Raw genomic sequence first — 17222 nt, 5'->3', positions numbered from 1 at the left:
TGTCCTTGGGTGAGTGCTAAAAAAACTACGGGCCACTCTTTTCTCAAATGAGACCACTTTTGTCCTTCGGGTGTGCTGTTAGACTGCCGTCTGTTTTGGACTACAGGAGTTCCTGTACAATTTCGTCTTCATTTGTTTTGGCATGATATCGATGCCTCTTTATCTCAAAGAGAAAAGACGGTGGCGTCAAATGTATACAAAAATCTGTAAAGAACAGCATAATTAGCTTTCCTTGTCTTGATTTCCAGGTACGCCTGGTTCAAGGAGCTGGGGTTGAAGTGGTACGCCCTCCCCGCTGTCTCCAGCCTCATGTTGGATCTCGGGGGCCTCGAGTTCCCCGCCTGCCCCTTCAACGGCTGGTACATGGTCACAGAAATCGGCGCCAGGGATATCTGCGACAGCAACAGACTCAATCTTATCGAGGTATGATTTGAAAAAACAAACGAATAAACAAAGTGATATCATATCAAGCAATGACAAGTTGACATTGTTGTTTTGTTTCGTTCGTTTATTCATTTGTTTGTTTGTTTGTTTGTTTGTTTGTTTGTTTGTTTGTTTGTTTGTTTTGCATGTATAAAGTATGCCTGTTGTTTGCAATCTTCTGGATGAGTGAGCTCCATGTACGTTTATGAACAGAATCTTGGGACACGGCAAGTCTTGCACAACTATGGCATAACGAACCAGTATTAGTTACATGCTTGTCACCTACTTATAAGTACCTGTTTGGTTCGAGAATTTGGTATGAAACTCTTAAGGGAAGAATGCATCAGAAATGACTCACCATATTGGTATACTTGAAACATTTCTAAGAGTTCACTGAAGGAAGGGAAGAAGAATTAAGAGTATAATGAAATAATGTTCTATAGGAAACCTTGTAACCTGTGAAATAGTGTTAAAATAGGCAGATGTTATGCTCATCAAATATTGTCACACACACAAGAAAAAACCCCACCTATCATCGGATTATGATTACATAAAGCTTCACTTGGGTGGATGTTTATGAAAATCGGCTTTGCGGTTGGTTACTTAGTGGTCAAAGGGAGAATTTCTTGTTATTATCACAAAACCGATATATTCTTCATGGATTACTGACGCAAGAATCCTAGCAACCAGTATACACACAATTTTATCCGCGTGGCTGTGACATTACGCATTCCTTTAGTACTAAAGACTGCGCAACAAAGACCAGATCTTTTTTCTTTTTTCTTTTTTTTTTTGGGGGGGGGGGGGAGGGAGTGAGTTTTTTTTCCCCCTCCACTGAAACCACATAGATTATTTCTCTCATTGATAATTCTATCTGGAACTTGATGCCCGAGGCGTATAGTCTTTTGACTACAGGTGTTCTATTATATCGCTTTGTAACAAAAATTCACTGCACAAAATATCCAACCGAATGAGAGTATGACCCCGTAGATCCGCTGCTGACCCAGGTACGTACATCACCACCTAGAGGCTTGCCCGCCAAAGCGAGCAATGCTACAAACCTTCGAAAGAAATTGCTAGTTACTTTTTAGTACATTGCTTCGAGCACTCTTTATCAATCAAGTAATACTCTGTGAAACGGGAGTGGCCGTTGGTACAAAGGCAACTTACGACACGAAAATGGTATATGTGAGAGCATTAATGGATGTATGGAATAAATCACATTGCTTTCTGTATTTGACAGAAGACCTTGATGATACACTAAGAGCTCTTTTCGAAATACAGTGTATAACATTTCCAAATACTATATGAATAAAAGAAATGAAATATTTTCACAATGATTGGTCACCTTGTTGGTCACTGTTATTTCCATTATCGTCTTGATTGCGAAGAGTTTCATCATTATGCATGTAGTCTCTACACTCAACTTTATATAATTAGGACTTGCTTTTTCATCCGTTTTAATTCTATCAACAAAGGTATTACCAATGTCAATCGATAAGTGCCAACAAAAAAAAAGTAAATGAGAGATAATCTACGTGTATGTCGTGGGTTACGAATTCTAACAATTTGTGGTACTGATAAATCGCACAGCAATGTGCAAGAAGGAGAATTACGTCATGAGTTCCCCAAATCTTATAGATATCACCTTTGACATTGCGACACCCTCAGTGATCAAATCAGTGATTACATAGGTTCAAATAACGGTGCACCAACTCACGATTGGCACAGTCACTGGTATGCATGTTCGTCATCGTCAATCTTAATATTTACTCGCTTCTCTCTGCAGAACGTGTCATCAATTGGTTTTTTGACACTTTGGTGCGAAGTTACCGCGCGCGAAACATCGGTATGTGCATTTTTACGCCCTGCTATAAGATCGACAGCCGAGATTAAGACAAGCAAGGATTATGCCTGATCTTGTATTCTGTTATCTTAAATATCTTTAGCTTTTAATCATTGTCGTAATTTTATAGAATTAATGGTCCGTCGTATCCTGGTTGAAGCTACTGACCAGCGTAAAGAAGTAAAGATGGACTTTAAATAAAATGTTCCAGTGAACTCTTCTTGTTTTTAAAGTATATTTGAACAGTTTTTTTTTATGATTATAGAAGGTCTTTGAGTTACTTAATGGATGATGTAAACATACATAATTGATTGTTGAAGAGTTTCTACATCATATTTGTCTTTTTTTTTACCATCTGCTGCAATGATATCATCCCATAAAGACGTTAGATAGCAAACTGTCCCAAGAGCGAACAAACCACTTTGATTCTGAAAGGCCTTTCTTTTTTTTTTCTTACATGTCGGTATGCTTCATTTCATTCTATTCTTAATGATTTATATCAAGATGATCCTCATGACGATATTATGCCCAGCTAAAATGTGAAAACGGGGATCTATCTAATACGTTCTCCATAGAACTCTGAAATGTGATCATGGATTTTGTGTGTTTCTTTTTTTTCGGCAAGGCGGGGGGGGGGGGGCGAGGGCTGAAGGATAGAAGAGAAAGAGATGACATGGCCCTATTAAAAGAAGACAAGACAAAAAACCCACATACTTGAAGTATGAATTCGATCCCTCTGGAGTTGAAGGTTAGAAGATTAGATAAGGAAGTGTCGTGGGGGTTTGGTACACATCATTATCTCGCGACTGGTGTAAAACGGGTGTCATCATATTGTTTGGTTGGGAATCCAGGAGCGGATTACAAGATAAACGTGCAGATCTTAATTAGTAGGCCTGACCAATTCCACTTCTATTTGGAATATTCTGCCACCTTCAAGAACAGGGCATTGCTGGTCTAGCCACAGTTCCGGCTTAGTCAGATCTAATGTTGTTTCTTTCTTTTTATCTTTTTTGTCCCTCATGTACACCCTGTAGTGTTGTTGACCACTAATGTGGTCTAGCGCCCCCTGTTGTTGAAATGTAGTGGGAACACCAGAAGATGGCAGAATAAATAGCCAGAAGTGAAACGCCAGATTCGCCGTGATATTTCTCTTTATTGAGTCGTCCAAGTTGGTAGTCAGTAGATTTGTTAGCCTCTGACACAAATCACACAACTCTACACACCCCTCTCCTTAACGGTCTTTAATTAAATCTTTATCTGTTGATCATGTCTGCGAAAGGTGCAGTCAGGTGTAGGTGTGACATTTTTTTCCCCGCTACTGTTTGGAATGATCTTTACTAACCTGAATCACCTGTTTAATAATTAGAGGCATTAAAAATGTTGAAAGAGAGAAGAAGAAGAAATAAAGTCGTCAGTACAACATGAGTCATTTGGCACCAGCGACTCCTCCAACCTTCTACGAAAGCATTTGGATTTTAGCTGTCACGCAATGAGCGCTCTGTATCAACAATAGCATAATGCTGTAACGGTAGGACTTGCCATCCTAGCATACATACTCCATGTTGGTCTATCGTGAACTTCTAAGAATTATGACGAGAGTTGAAATCGTTAGAAGCTCGATGAGATGTCACTTTATGTATCCACATTGGAATATTCCTCACAGTGGCAACAAAGTTTCATGTCTATAAAATGATATAGCCAAAGGCTAAATACGGAAGATCGCGCAGTTTAACAACACCCTCAGTCGAGGATATCTGATCATTGCCGCATGATGCTTCAATCATAATCTTATGATAAATACGACATTGCTGGTATCACCTTTTTAAAATCCACATAAAAGGACTCAATTCATTGAATTATGGGATTAAAGACTTCAGGGTTTTTTGTTGTTGTGGTAACAGTCGACCTTGAACACGGTTCTGTAATGACGCAAAATCATCATTGATTTAAAATCCATCATTCATGTTAAAGTGTAATACAGGTGTATTAATGGAACTAGTCCTTGTAAAGCTTGTAAAAAAAAAAAGGTTGATTGATGTATATGTAACTGATATGATCAGAGTTGTCAGAATACATGCTAAATATCTTTTAAAAGACCTATGTGCACAGAAGGGAACAAAAGGAGCCCAAGCTGCAGTAGAACTGGCAACAGTAAAAGGTGACTAATTAAATTTTCCTCGATTGCGTTCTTTCGAATAAAAACGAATTAGGCCTATTGATCACACAAAATAATCATTTATTTTATATAAGATTCTTCACATGAAGCCGACTCCGAAAACCGTATGCCGGTTTTCGTTGCGGTGGCTTGATAGCGACAATAGTCGGGACAATGCTAGCATCACCGTAGGTTATACGTCATGTTTCATGTCACGTGACAGAACAGACCCACAGATAGACGAAATGATTGTTCATTACTTCGCTCTGTTACACAAAGCGAAGATATATGCCATAACCCTCGGTCATGTACTGTTAGTGGGGGTCGAAAGTCCTACGCCAGTGACGAACTAAACATGTCATTTCAATTTAACAGTTTCAATTCAATAGTTTATTTACTTCAATCTATTGATTTAGATTTACAGTTTTACAAATGATAATCCCAGAATGAAATATCAATGTATAACGGCCATGTATAAACAATCATGGTCTCTCTTCCTTTATTTATTATTTTTTTTTTAGCTGATTATGACAGGTCAAATTTTGGGACATGATATCGTCAACATATTTGACATTTTTGACCTCCCGCTAGATGTGGCCCAATTAAAACATCTGCAAGGTTGCTATCCTATTCCATCTGGGCAGCACGTTTCTCCTCGTCTATATCGGAAACTTAGTTGTCAGCAGTCGAGGCACATAATAACGACTGTGGGGCTTTCTTTAAAAATCATGTTCACACAGATCGTAATCGAGCCAATCATAGCTATACCAGATGCACTGAGAGACTCCAGTTCAAATTATTAACACCGAGGTGGCAAAAAAAAAAGCATAATTTTTTTAGCGGCTTCTTAATGTGGTGCTATTTCTTTCACCGACGAATCAATAGTCTTTTTATTTATTTATCTATTTACTTACTTACTTACTTACTTACTTACTTACTTACTTACTTACTATACTTACTTACATACTTATTCATTCATTCATTCATTCATTCAGGATTTGACTCGAAACAGGGCATGATGATGTATCTGTGTAATGTCCCTCCAATGACTCCTAAAAGTAATATTGTTAAAATGAAAACTTTTACACATATCTGTGCAGACGACCAGTGTCGATGATTTACACGATGATCTTATAACAGTGATAACTGATGGCTGATAACTACAGTTCTTTACGCAAGCTACCGATGGCAAACCATTGATCAATAGCATCATATAAAGCACTTGTATATTCCATGAATGACGACGGTATAGCAACCACTTCTCCATTGGCATTTAGTTGCTGTTTTTTCAACATCGCCATCATCATAGTAATGTTATGTTTGGCCACATGACGCTACGTACACCAATCACTGGGCAGGATCAGCTCACTAATGAGGGATGTAATATATCTTATATCTACGCTGTTATAATAGGTATGGGTCCTACTAAAGACGTAGTCATCATTTGATAGTAGGTCTATTTCAAATTTGTCCCTTTACTTCATTAATTGTTTCTTTATCTAGTCACGCACAGTTTGTTGTTTAGCTGAAATTTCAATAAAGAAAAATCAAGTTCTGGAAGCCCTTCTTTATTCTATGAATGTTTCATCATGATTCGTCTAGTGATTTTTCAACGCAGTGATATCATGTTTAGTGGGGTGGGTATGGGGAGGTTCATGGATTAATTATCAGTGCAGTTAGTAGAGCCTGTACTGTCAACGCCGTCGGTGTGATTAAAGACGTTCAGATTCCATTCCACATACACACAGAATCGTGATACATAGATTGAAACTGAAAGTATTGAATATTATGTTGCTTGCTTCATCGGAAAGTTGAAATGTGTCACTCTTTCCAGTGAGGAAGTGGTGGTGATGAACTACAAAATATTACCGAAATTGTCATAAACACCTTCCGGTGAAGGTCATAATCGTCCGCGTTTTAAGGATGTAGTGGGGAAAACTTTAAACACCTTAGTACTGAAACTTGTCACAAGCAGATAGCAGTCAGTATTCCTTGAAAGCAAAGATGGATTGGTTGCTGTTTGGGGCATTAGTTGTTCACAATACAAACAGATTTCAGTAGGTAATCGTCACACTTCCGACATCAACTTGATGCTACCATATTTAGTAATTCAGAATTACATTGAGGTCTCATTCCTGGGTGACCCCCCCCCCCCCCCCCACACACACACACACACACATGTACAGACCGCACGATGTTGTGCAAACAGGAACCATATATCATGATTAGAGAAACACCCCTACAATCATTCTGATGATCTAAAGCCTTGAAAATGTGTGCAACTTATTCCCCTCAATTATTGATCTCACACGACCAAGGTTTAGCGTACATAGTAACGGTGCTATTTCGCATCGCACGGTAGAACATCAAACTTTGCGGGCCCGTTTCACAACGTTTTCGTGTTATCTTTGTAATGAGCTAACTCCAGCAAATTTTAGTGAGGGGAAAGAGGGAAAACAGAGCCGATGCGATATCGACAATCGGTGGGTGCATTTTACCTTGATGTTATGTTAAGTCACGGGAATTCGACACTGCATAACACATACACGCAATATCCAGAGTTTAGAATGTTGTTTCTCCGAAATAGAACAGTCAGGCGGTCGAGCATGTGATTTTCTAAGTTTTTATTTTGTGTAAGCGTATGTTAGTTTCAGCTTTTAGGCCTGATCAGAAGGATAATACACATTCAAACATTGCTCTTTCACACACACACACACACACATTCATGTGGACACACTAGAACACAATCTTCACCTTGCATTTCTTTTTTTTTTTTTTTTCTTTTTTCGTCGTCTGCGCATCCATCTACAAGTTGTCTGTGAATTGGTCTGTACAACAGAAGGGCGCCCTCTTACATCAAACAAAGGAGTAAATGTTGACAAAATGACGCTTTTCAGAAGAGTTCTTTTTTTTTCAATTCAAATTCAACTACCTTCAATATTTGATTATTATAAACAAAGCTTACATAGCCGTTTCCTACTGAGGAAGATATATCAAGTTTCGCATTCTACAGTCATGTGGGGTGTTGCAAGAAAGTTGCAATCAATTGCAAATAATTGCTAATTTTGAAACAACCATTCTGATTGGCTCAGGGTCTGCCCTATTAAGAAGACATGCATGCAACAATGTTTTTGATTGGCCAGTGACAATCAGTTGCAATTTGCAATTGATTGCAACTTTCTTGCAACACCCTCATGGTCTTGTCCCTTTATTTTCATTTCCACGATCCAAACTGTATCATTATCGCGCGTTACCTGCGTTACAAAGTTTGATACTCTCAGTTAATATGCTCATCTTGATAGAGATCAGGGTCCCATTTCATAAAAGATGTTAGGATAACAACTCTTGCTGGAATGTCAATTTCCAGTAGCAACAGCCAATCAGGAAGCTGGATTCTTGTCATTACTATTGTAAGGAGGTTGGCCGAATGGGGGCGCGGAATGAGAGAGAGAGATGTGGAGAAGGGCGAGATGATGTGAAGACGGTGTGGGTGTGTATGTGTGTCTATGATGGAGATGGTTATACGGCACGCGGGTTCGGGTGGGAGGTCGTGCAGTCAATGAAGACAAACACTAGACAGGAGTCCTGTGAACAGCAAGCAGAGAGGTCATTTTTATTGACTCATAATAAAGTCACAACACAATTACAGCTCCTAAAATGTACTTTAGGAGAACCCTTGAAACACTATAATGTGCACATCATCAAATCCACACATGTTTAACACCAAAACAACTCATTCATTATAACACAAAGATGCCAAGTGAATTATTGTCTCTATAACTATAAAAATCCACAATGGAGTATCAATAATACATTGTAGTATCATAACTAGTGAAAGCATCTGCCATATAATCAACTGTATGTGACATAACTCTCCCTCTGGGTGTTATTTCACTTATCATGACTGTTTAAAACCATTTATAATACATTAAACAGACTGTAAATGGCTGGGTACGAAATGTTGTGGAACCATTTGATACAATGTAAATGTGTTGTAACAATATCTGCTTTTTGAGACCTATATCTTACAACACTGTGATGTCTATTCACACAAAGGGCTCACTCTATGGAATAAAATCATACTCTCCACACTTCATGATAAGCAGCCAATGTCATGTCCACTCTGTTAGTGTAATGTCAGACCCCATATAGTAGGATAAAGGCGTTTTACATGTGTGACTACCAGTCCTTTCATATACATATACAATACATATCTTATTCATCATTATTTGTGAAAAGAATAATACCTGTCTTGTTTTAGAGTCCAGCGAAGATCTGACTCAAACTATGCTATTTTGTTTGGATAATAATAAAAACAAATAAGACAGCAGTTCTCTCTTCAATGATTTAAATTGCTGAACAGTTTACCAGAGCCTGAATGCATCCATTATTAACACTTCCACATAACCCTTCTATAAGATCACCTTTGCTCTCGGATAAAGTCACGCGATATCATATGGATAAATCCTCTCTTCCACCAACCATTCCTAACATCTACAGATCACTTCGTCACAGTCAAATCACCTATCCCTACTCAAAACAATTACTATCACACATCTGATCCATATAGGTCCCACTACATCAAATCTAGAATGTCAGCAAGATAAGATGGGGGTATAATAATGCTGAAAAATTACATTATACCCAACTACTGCAGATCTTACAACTTTAGATCACAGGGTACACCAACTATGAAAAACAAATGCAAATCTACACAATGTCTCAGCATAACAAACCTTAAATGATGGTAACGGCAGTGCAATACACCTGTATTCTTAACTCCTCCATTGTGTGTGTCAAAACTATTATGATCGATACTCAGGTAGCTTCTTAAATCTCTTGCTAGACCCTAGTCCCTATCAATACAGAATCTTACTCTATTAGGGAGAGCAAAAGGAATAATATTCCCTCTTACAACCTCAGTGGTATTACATCATAAACCCACAACACTGTACCTACACTGTACATCTCTGACTCTATCTCTAGACTCTTCCACCTTAAATGCATTACCAAAATGTAGTATAGGTAAATAGCTTCCATCAAAAACCATCAACTCAGCATCTTATCACACTATTATAGGCGCCCCATACTACACAGCACCATGTAATACCAGAGTACACAGATCACGCTAAACGCCCTATACTGTTACACAGCGCTACATAATACACTGTTCAGTACCGTAATTGGTCACATACACAAACCTACGCAGGCCTGCAGCCCTTGCATTGTACTACTGCACTACGAATACATTGTGCGCACAAGACTACGGCAGCCGCAATTAACTACACACGCCCGTACACACAACATACGTCCGTAGACCGACTTAACACAGGTACGTACATACATAAGTTACCGTGCATTCAGTGCCACTGAACAAAACCACCATCAACCAAGACAAATAGAATGGCTTCATGTAAATTCTGACAAACACTCTCACTCCACATAATATGCCTGTTTGGCCCTTAAAACTCTTCATATCAATTACCAATACTGATAATACAGCACCGTAACATGTAAGCACTGAAATTCTTGAGTAATTTGTGACGTTCTCATTTTCATCAACTCACCTGTGAACAGCAAGCAGAGAGGTGCCTGCCACATGGGGGCGCCCCTCTGTTGCTGATGTCTCTACATAATTAGTACATCCCCACAACTCTTCCCCGCTTAAAGGTCATCGTCCCTGATGACCATATTATGTAAGTATACCTATACGTACACATACATGTACTTTGGGATAACTATGGATGTGAAGTTACTCCACTTGTAGGCCTAAGTACCTCACATATTCAAACACTTCAAGAAACAATGCTGCTTCCTTCAATAAAGGAACATTGTTAAACCAACTGAACATAAGCTAAATGCTTTAACTTAGGGCTTTCACAATAACTACATCCATCTGGTTGCATGGAGTCCCACTTTATGTATACCACTGTGATCCTGTAATTTGAATGCACACAAATTTGCATTCATAAGTCCTAACCATACACTGGACTTCAGCAGCCACAACAAAATTCATGAATAGCAAATGCAATAACTACGCGTTAAAACAATAGCCAACGTAATGTTATCCACACTGGATAACCTTCACAAACGAATAAACTTCTTAGGGAGATCAACTCCTCCCAAAACATACGACTGCGCACCACGGTGAGCTCCCTGCTTCACTTCCCCGCTTAAGCTCAGATCACGTGGGAAGTGTCCATTCCTTCCAAAAAGGAAGCTTGCTAACAGCACAACGCTTACACTTGGCACACCATTGTTTCACCGACTCCTCCATCCCATGCCAGAAAAACCTGTCTCCAACCAGCCGATAGGTACGTCTGAACCCGAAATGCCCTGCCTCGTCATGAAACCGGGTGATAGCCTCCTCTTGAATGCTCTGCGGGGCAATGACCTGCAGGTGCTCTGTACCATCGTTTGGGCGGCGCCTCCTCCGCAAAAGAACACCATTCCGGATGAAGAGCCTCTTCCAGTCTCGCAGGAGAGCCAGACTTCCCGGTAAACAACTGCCCTTCTCCTCACGCGAGGGTGGTGTACCCCTTGACACAAAGGAACGCACTTGATTGACAAGATCATCCCTCTCTTGAGCCTCCTGCAGATACTCAGCTGAGAACCCAGGCATGCACGCTTCTCCACCTAAACGTCTCTCCTCAATGCAGGTACTCAAAACAACTGGTATATCTGTTCCTTGAGAAACTAAGTCAAACTGGGCACGGATTGTGTCACTACTCACAATCATCTGTCCTTCTTCCTCAGGAGGATCCAGACGGGACAGGGCATCGGGGGCTTGGTTCTGCTTACCGGGCCCATGTCTCTGCCTGATCGGTGGTGCACCACCAGTCTCTATGCAATGAGTGATACGGTCAGTGTAACCAAAGTCCATGTCACCATGAGAAAAGGCATCATGATGCTTTTCGAGAAGGTCTCTTTGGTTGTTTGCCTTATCCTGATCCTCCGTCTGTCGGGTATGAATAGCTTGTAGTGCCTCTTGCCATACTGGATCTGGGGTGGGCCAGAGTATCTTGTTCATCTGTTCCTGCCCGACACCTACTAACTGACTCCACACCTCCTGCAGTACGTTCATCCCTAGTATCCCTGGCACGGAACTCTGACCACGCCTCATGGCCATGTCATCTTTCAAGACCAAGACAATCCTGGCTGCAATCGGATGTCCCAAGACCTTGACATCGACCTCAAAACACCCCACATACGGGATATCATCCCCACTTGCGGAGACCAAGGAGAAGGACACTGGGACGTCCTTCATCTGAATACCCACTGGTTCTAACTTTTCTCTGAAGTACGTCTCTCCTATGGTTGTTACTTGGGAGCCAGGATCCAGGAGACAGGGCACGGTGACACCCCCAAACTCAACGTCAACAGAATAGCACTCTCCAATGGCCCTGGACACGAACCCGTCATCTCCTCTAGTACCGTTGGGGACCACCTCTACCTCTGACATACGTCCGACTGGGGCACCTGATCCATGTGGTCCTGTGGAGGGACTCCCTTGTCTGGTGGTTCCACCACCTGCATGATCTGGTGGACTCACATTCTTCTGGGAATTTGGGGTAGGGGATGCCTGGGGGGCTTCCTGTCTACTGGAATCGGGTTGATGTCTAGGCATGTCTTGCCTTTGTGAACTTCCCCTCTGCTCTGCAAAATCAGGATGACCCCGATTCCCATCTGGTCTTCCCTGGAGGTATGTCATTCCTGTTCTCGGGGGAAAATCCTGGCCTCTACCGTCTCTGCCATTAGTCCAATGTGGATTGGGAGAGTAATTCCTGTTCCTGTACAACTCGCTGAAATGAGGCGCACCAGGCTGTGGAAATCCATGCTGCCAACTCTGATCAGCAGGCCGAAACTGTGTTCCACCATAGTCTCTACTGGGACAGTCTCTAGCAAAGTGTCCAAAGTTCCCACATGAAAAGCAGGCACCTCTCTGCTGTCTCACACGAGGGTTCCACGTTCGCACGGCTGGTGGTGCCAAGGGGGCCGTAGGCATCGCATCTCGGACGGCTTGTACTATCTTGTCACCCATCTCCTGAATTGTCAAGAGGACGTCTGATGGTTGAGGTGGGTGCTCCCCCTGTCGAGCCCGCACAGCAGCCTGGCGTGCACCCTCGTGGCCTTGTGTGCGACACTCCTCTTGCCCTGACCTACGGATGGCAAACTCACGTAAGACCCTGAAGTTTGTGTTACCATCCCGCTCATACCGATCCCTGCAAGCACTTCGCAGGACAGGGTCCTCTAATCCTTCAATGAACTGTTCGACTAGGATCCCGTTGGGGTCAGCGTACAGCTTGGCCTCGCGACCACACAAATTGTTGAACCTCCGTTCTAGATCTACCGCAAAATCACGAAGTGGTTCCCCTCTCCTCTGCTTTCGCTCCAGAAAAAGCCGCTGCAGCTCACCCAGATTTTGCACACCTGCGTACGAATCCCTCAGAAATTGCAATATTTCCTCCGCTTGCTTCCCCTCTTTGATCAGGGCCCTCACCTCCATCTTTGGCACTCCTCGAATGTAGTCTAGTAAGTAGGAAGCCCGTTCCTCCTCCGGTACCCCATAGCGGGAAAAGGCTGACTTCATGCCGGAAATAAACTCCTCTGCATCTCCTGCCTTCCCATCGAACACTGGCATTTTCCTCTCGGGCGCCATCACCAGTTTGGGGGGCCTCATCGTCAGTTCCCTGATCTGCGTCTTCAGGTCCGACAGCTCCTGGTTCACGTCATTTTGATCTGTCGCTGGAGTGGAGGGCAAATACACCACTCTGTCGTCCCAACCATCAGGTGGCGGCCGGATATGTCCCTGTATGGCAACTGTCCTTCTCTTCCTTCCATCCTCTGCCAGGTAGACAAGGCCATTTGCACGAGGATGTACCGCTTGTAGCACTTCCAGCAAGAGATGACCTTCCTTCTCCAAAGGATATTCTGTGACATCCCCTGGGCTGTCTTCAATCTGTAAAAATAACATCTTTGCCATATCCTGAATATATATCAATGTATCACAAATATCCCAAGCCAGACAACTTTCACTTAAACCATATGCTCACAAGTTAAAACAATGCAAGCAATATGTCTCAAATATCCACTCACATTGCAAAGAAAAAAAAAAATTACTAAGGCATCAGTGTGTACGAAGGAATACACCCCGGAAACAGTACTGAAGTCAGCATATACAAGTAAATGCCAAATATCTCTGAAATACAACTAAAGTTCCCAAAAGATTATACAGTCCTATCTGAGAAGGATCAGTAATAAAGGAAACCAGCTCTATAACCAAATCCTAATGAGTGGTCTCCAACATTAACACTCCACTGAATGGAAAGGACACTCATAATACACCTTGAAAAAGATGTTCCAATACACTTATATCGCTGGTTGCATTTAAATACAGGCACAAATACCCACATCAAAGCAGTACAACACTACCTCATGACCTACTGCAGTAATACACAATGTATTAAAAAAATAGCAAACCTGCCCAAAACATGACAGGTCTAACTTCAATAGCCCTTCACAGTATAATCACTAGTCAGTCCCACATTCATAAAAAAAATCCCCTGTGTATACTCGCAGTGTCTGCAATACTCTGTACACTCCGTATCAATACCGTACCAAATAGTTTAAATCTCAAGGCTGACACTTCAAAGCTGAATCCATCGACCAATTACCTATTTACCCTTGCCCTTAAATCCGGTAATAACTCTATCCACACATGATAGGGCAAAATTGTATGTAAATCACACAAAAACGTCTACTAGCTCAGCAGGTCACATCAACCTCAAATCACACCATGTCCCTTCTCCATGAAAGGTGGTAAAAACTACCTAAACAGACTATCTACCAGTCCAAACAGGGATAATATCAATTACATCATCCCTTCTAGTATCTAATAATGTCAGACTGCACCAGTTCAAATTCACATCCGTCTACTCGAAATTGCCTGTCTGCCGCTACTTCATCCACTGCAGCTGAACTTCGAGTCCTCTACATCACCACCTCGTCATCCACAAACAGTCCTGCAGCTACCTGGAACTATCTCCTGTCCATCTCTGGATCCCCTTCACCACCAGTTCTTCCTGTCTACCCGTCCTAGACGCCAAGGAGCACATCACCACCCAATCTTCAGAAAGGACCCCACTGGAACTCCCCCTTTATGTCCTATACTTCCCGCTGCATCTTTCACTAAGCCGTCTAGGAGCATCCAGGCCGCATTAACTCAGCCCAAGTCCTCTCAGTAGTGACTTCCAACTATGCTGTATCCTCCCATCCCATCCTCGTCGCCAGTTGTAAGGAGGTTGGCCGAATGGGGGCGCGGAATGAGAGAGAGAGATGTGGAGAAGGGCGAGATGATGTGAAGACGGTGTGGGTGTGTATGTGTGTCTATGATGGAGATGGTTATACGGCACGCGGGTTCGGGTGGGAGGTCGTGCAGTCAATGAAGACAAACACTAGACAGGAGTCCTGTGAACAGCAAGCAGAGAGGTCATTTTTATTGACTCATAATAAAGTCACAACACAATTACAGCTCCTAAAATGTACTTTAGGAGAACCCTTGAAACACTATAATGTGCACATCATCAAATCCACACATGTTTAACACCAAAACAACTCATTCATTATAACACAAAGATGCCAAGTGAATTATTGTCTCTATAACTATAAAAATCCACAATGGAGTATCAATAATACATTGTAGTATCATAACTAGTGAAAGCATCTGCCATATAATCAACTGTATGTGACATAACTCTCCCTCTGGGTGTTATTTCACTTATCATGACTGTTTAAAACCATTTATAATACATTAAACAGACTGTAAATGGCTGGGTACGAAATGTTGTGGAACCATTTGATACAATGTAAATGTGTTGTAACAATATCTGCTTTTTGAGACCTATATCTTACAACACTGTGATGTCTATTCACACAAAGGGCTCACTCTATGGAATAAAATCATACTCTCCACACTTCATGATAAGCAGCCAATGTCATGTCCACTCTGTTAGTGTAATGTCAGACCCCATATAGTAGGATAAAGGCGTTTTACATGTGTGACTACCAGTCCTTTCATATACATATACAATACATATCTTATTCATCATTATTTGTGAAAAGAATAATACCTGTCTTGTTTTAGAGTCCAGCGAAGATCTGACTCAAACTATGCTATTTTGTTTGGATAATAATAAAAACAAATAAGACAGCAGTTCTCTCTTCAATGATTTAAATTGCTGAACAGTTTACCAGAGCCTGAATGCATCCATTATTAACACTTCCACATAACCCTTCTATAAGATCACCTTTGCTCTCGGATAAAGTCACGCGATATCATATGGATAAATCCTCTCTTCCACCAACCATTCCTAACATCTACAGATCACTTCGTCACAGTCAAATCACCTATCCCTACTCAAAACAATTACTATCACACATCTGATCCATATAGGTCCCACTACATCAAATCTAGAATGTCAGCAAGATAAGATGGGGGTATAATAATGCTGAAAAATTACATTATACCCAACTACTGCAGATCTTACAACTTTAGATCACAGGGTACACCAACTATGAAAAACAAATGCAAATCTACACAATGTCTCAGCATAACAAACCTTAAATGATGGTAACGGCAGTGCAATACACCTGTATTCTTAACTCCTCCATTGTGTGTGTCAAAACTATTATGATCGATACTCAGGTAGCTTCTTAAATCTCTTGCTAGACCCTAGTCCCTATCAATACAGAATCTTACTCTATTAGGGAGAGCAAAAGGAATAATATTCCCTCTTACAACCTCAGTGGTATTACATCATAAACCCACAACACTGTACCTACACTGTACATCTCTGACTCTATCTCTAGACTCTTCCACCTTAAATGCATTACCAAAATGTAGTATAGGTAAATAGCTTCCATCAAAAACCATCAACTCAGCATCTTATCACACTATTATAGGCGCCCCATACTACACAGCACCATGTATTTGTACCAGAGTACACAGATCACGCTAAACGCCCTATACTGTTACACAGCGCTACATAATACACTGTTCAGTACCGTAATTGGTCACATACACAAACCTACGCAGGCCTGCAGCCCTTGCATTGTACTACTGCACTACGAATACATTGTGCGCACAAGACTACGGCAGCCGCAATTAACTACACACGCCCGTACACACAACATACGTCCGTAGACCGACTTAACACAGGTACGTACATACATAAGTTACCGTGCATTCAGTGCCACTGAACAAAACCACCATCAACCAAGACAAATAGAATGGCTTCATGTAAATTCTGACAAACACTCTCACTCCACATAATATGCCTGTTTGGCCCTTAAAACTCTTCATATCAATTACCAATACTGATAATACAGCACCGTAACATGTAAGCACTGAAATTCTTGAGTAATTTGTGACGTTCTCATTTTCATCAACTCACCTGTGAACAGCAAGCAGAGAGGTGCCTGCCACATGGGGGCGCCCCTCTGTTGCTGATGTCTCTACATAATTAGTACATCCCCACACTATGACAATTGCCATTCAAGCAAGGGTTGAGATCATATCAACTTTTTATGAAACGGGGCCCAGAATTGCTTTATCACGGTGAGTTGTGGAGACATGGCGAATCAACTCGTTGGAAATATCAATATCACTTCTATCGAATACAGGGAATACCTGTTTTGAGACTGTTATATCAGGACACGATTTTGTCGTTACATTTCACAATTACAGTGAAGAGTATCCTCATCTTATTGCCTTATTCTCGTCTAGGCACTCCATGTGTA

At 41.4% G+C, this 17222-nt stretch overlaps 1 protein-coding gene across 1 annotated transcript in view; it reads left to right on the top strand.

The window, feature by feature from the left end:
- The window catches only part of LOC140228023 (nitric oxide synthase-like protein), a 79165-nt gene that overhangs the window by 29346 nt on the left and 32597 nt on the right, over positions 1–17222 (top strand). The window contains exon 7 of the mRNA XM_072308420.1: positions 249–423. Coding sequence (XP_072164521.1) covers positions 249–423 — 175 coding nt within the window. The remainder of the gene's footprint in view (positions 1–248; positions 424–17222) is intronic.

Source organism: Diadema setosum, chromosome 4 (assembly GCF_964275005.1).
Source record: "Diadema setosum chromosome 4, eeDiaSeto1, whole genome shotgun sequence".
Lineage (NCBI taxonomy): Eukaryota > Metazoa > Echinodermata > Echinoidea > Diadematoida > Diadematidae > Diadema > Diadema setosum.
The sequence above is the reverse complement of the archived record's forward strand: the minus strand, read 5'-3'. Positions and strand labels throughout refer to the sequence as shown.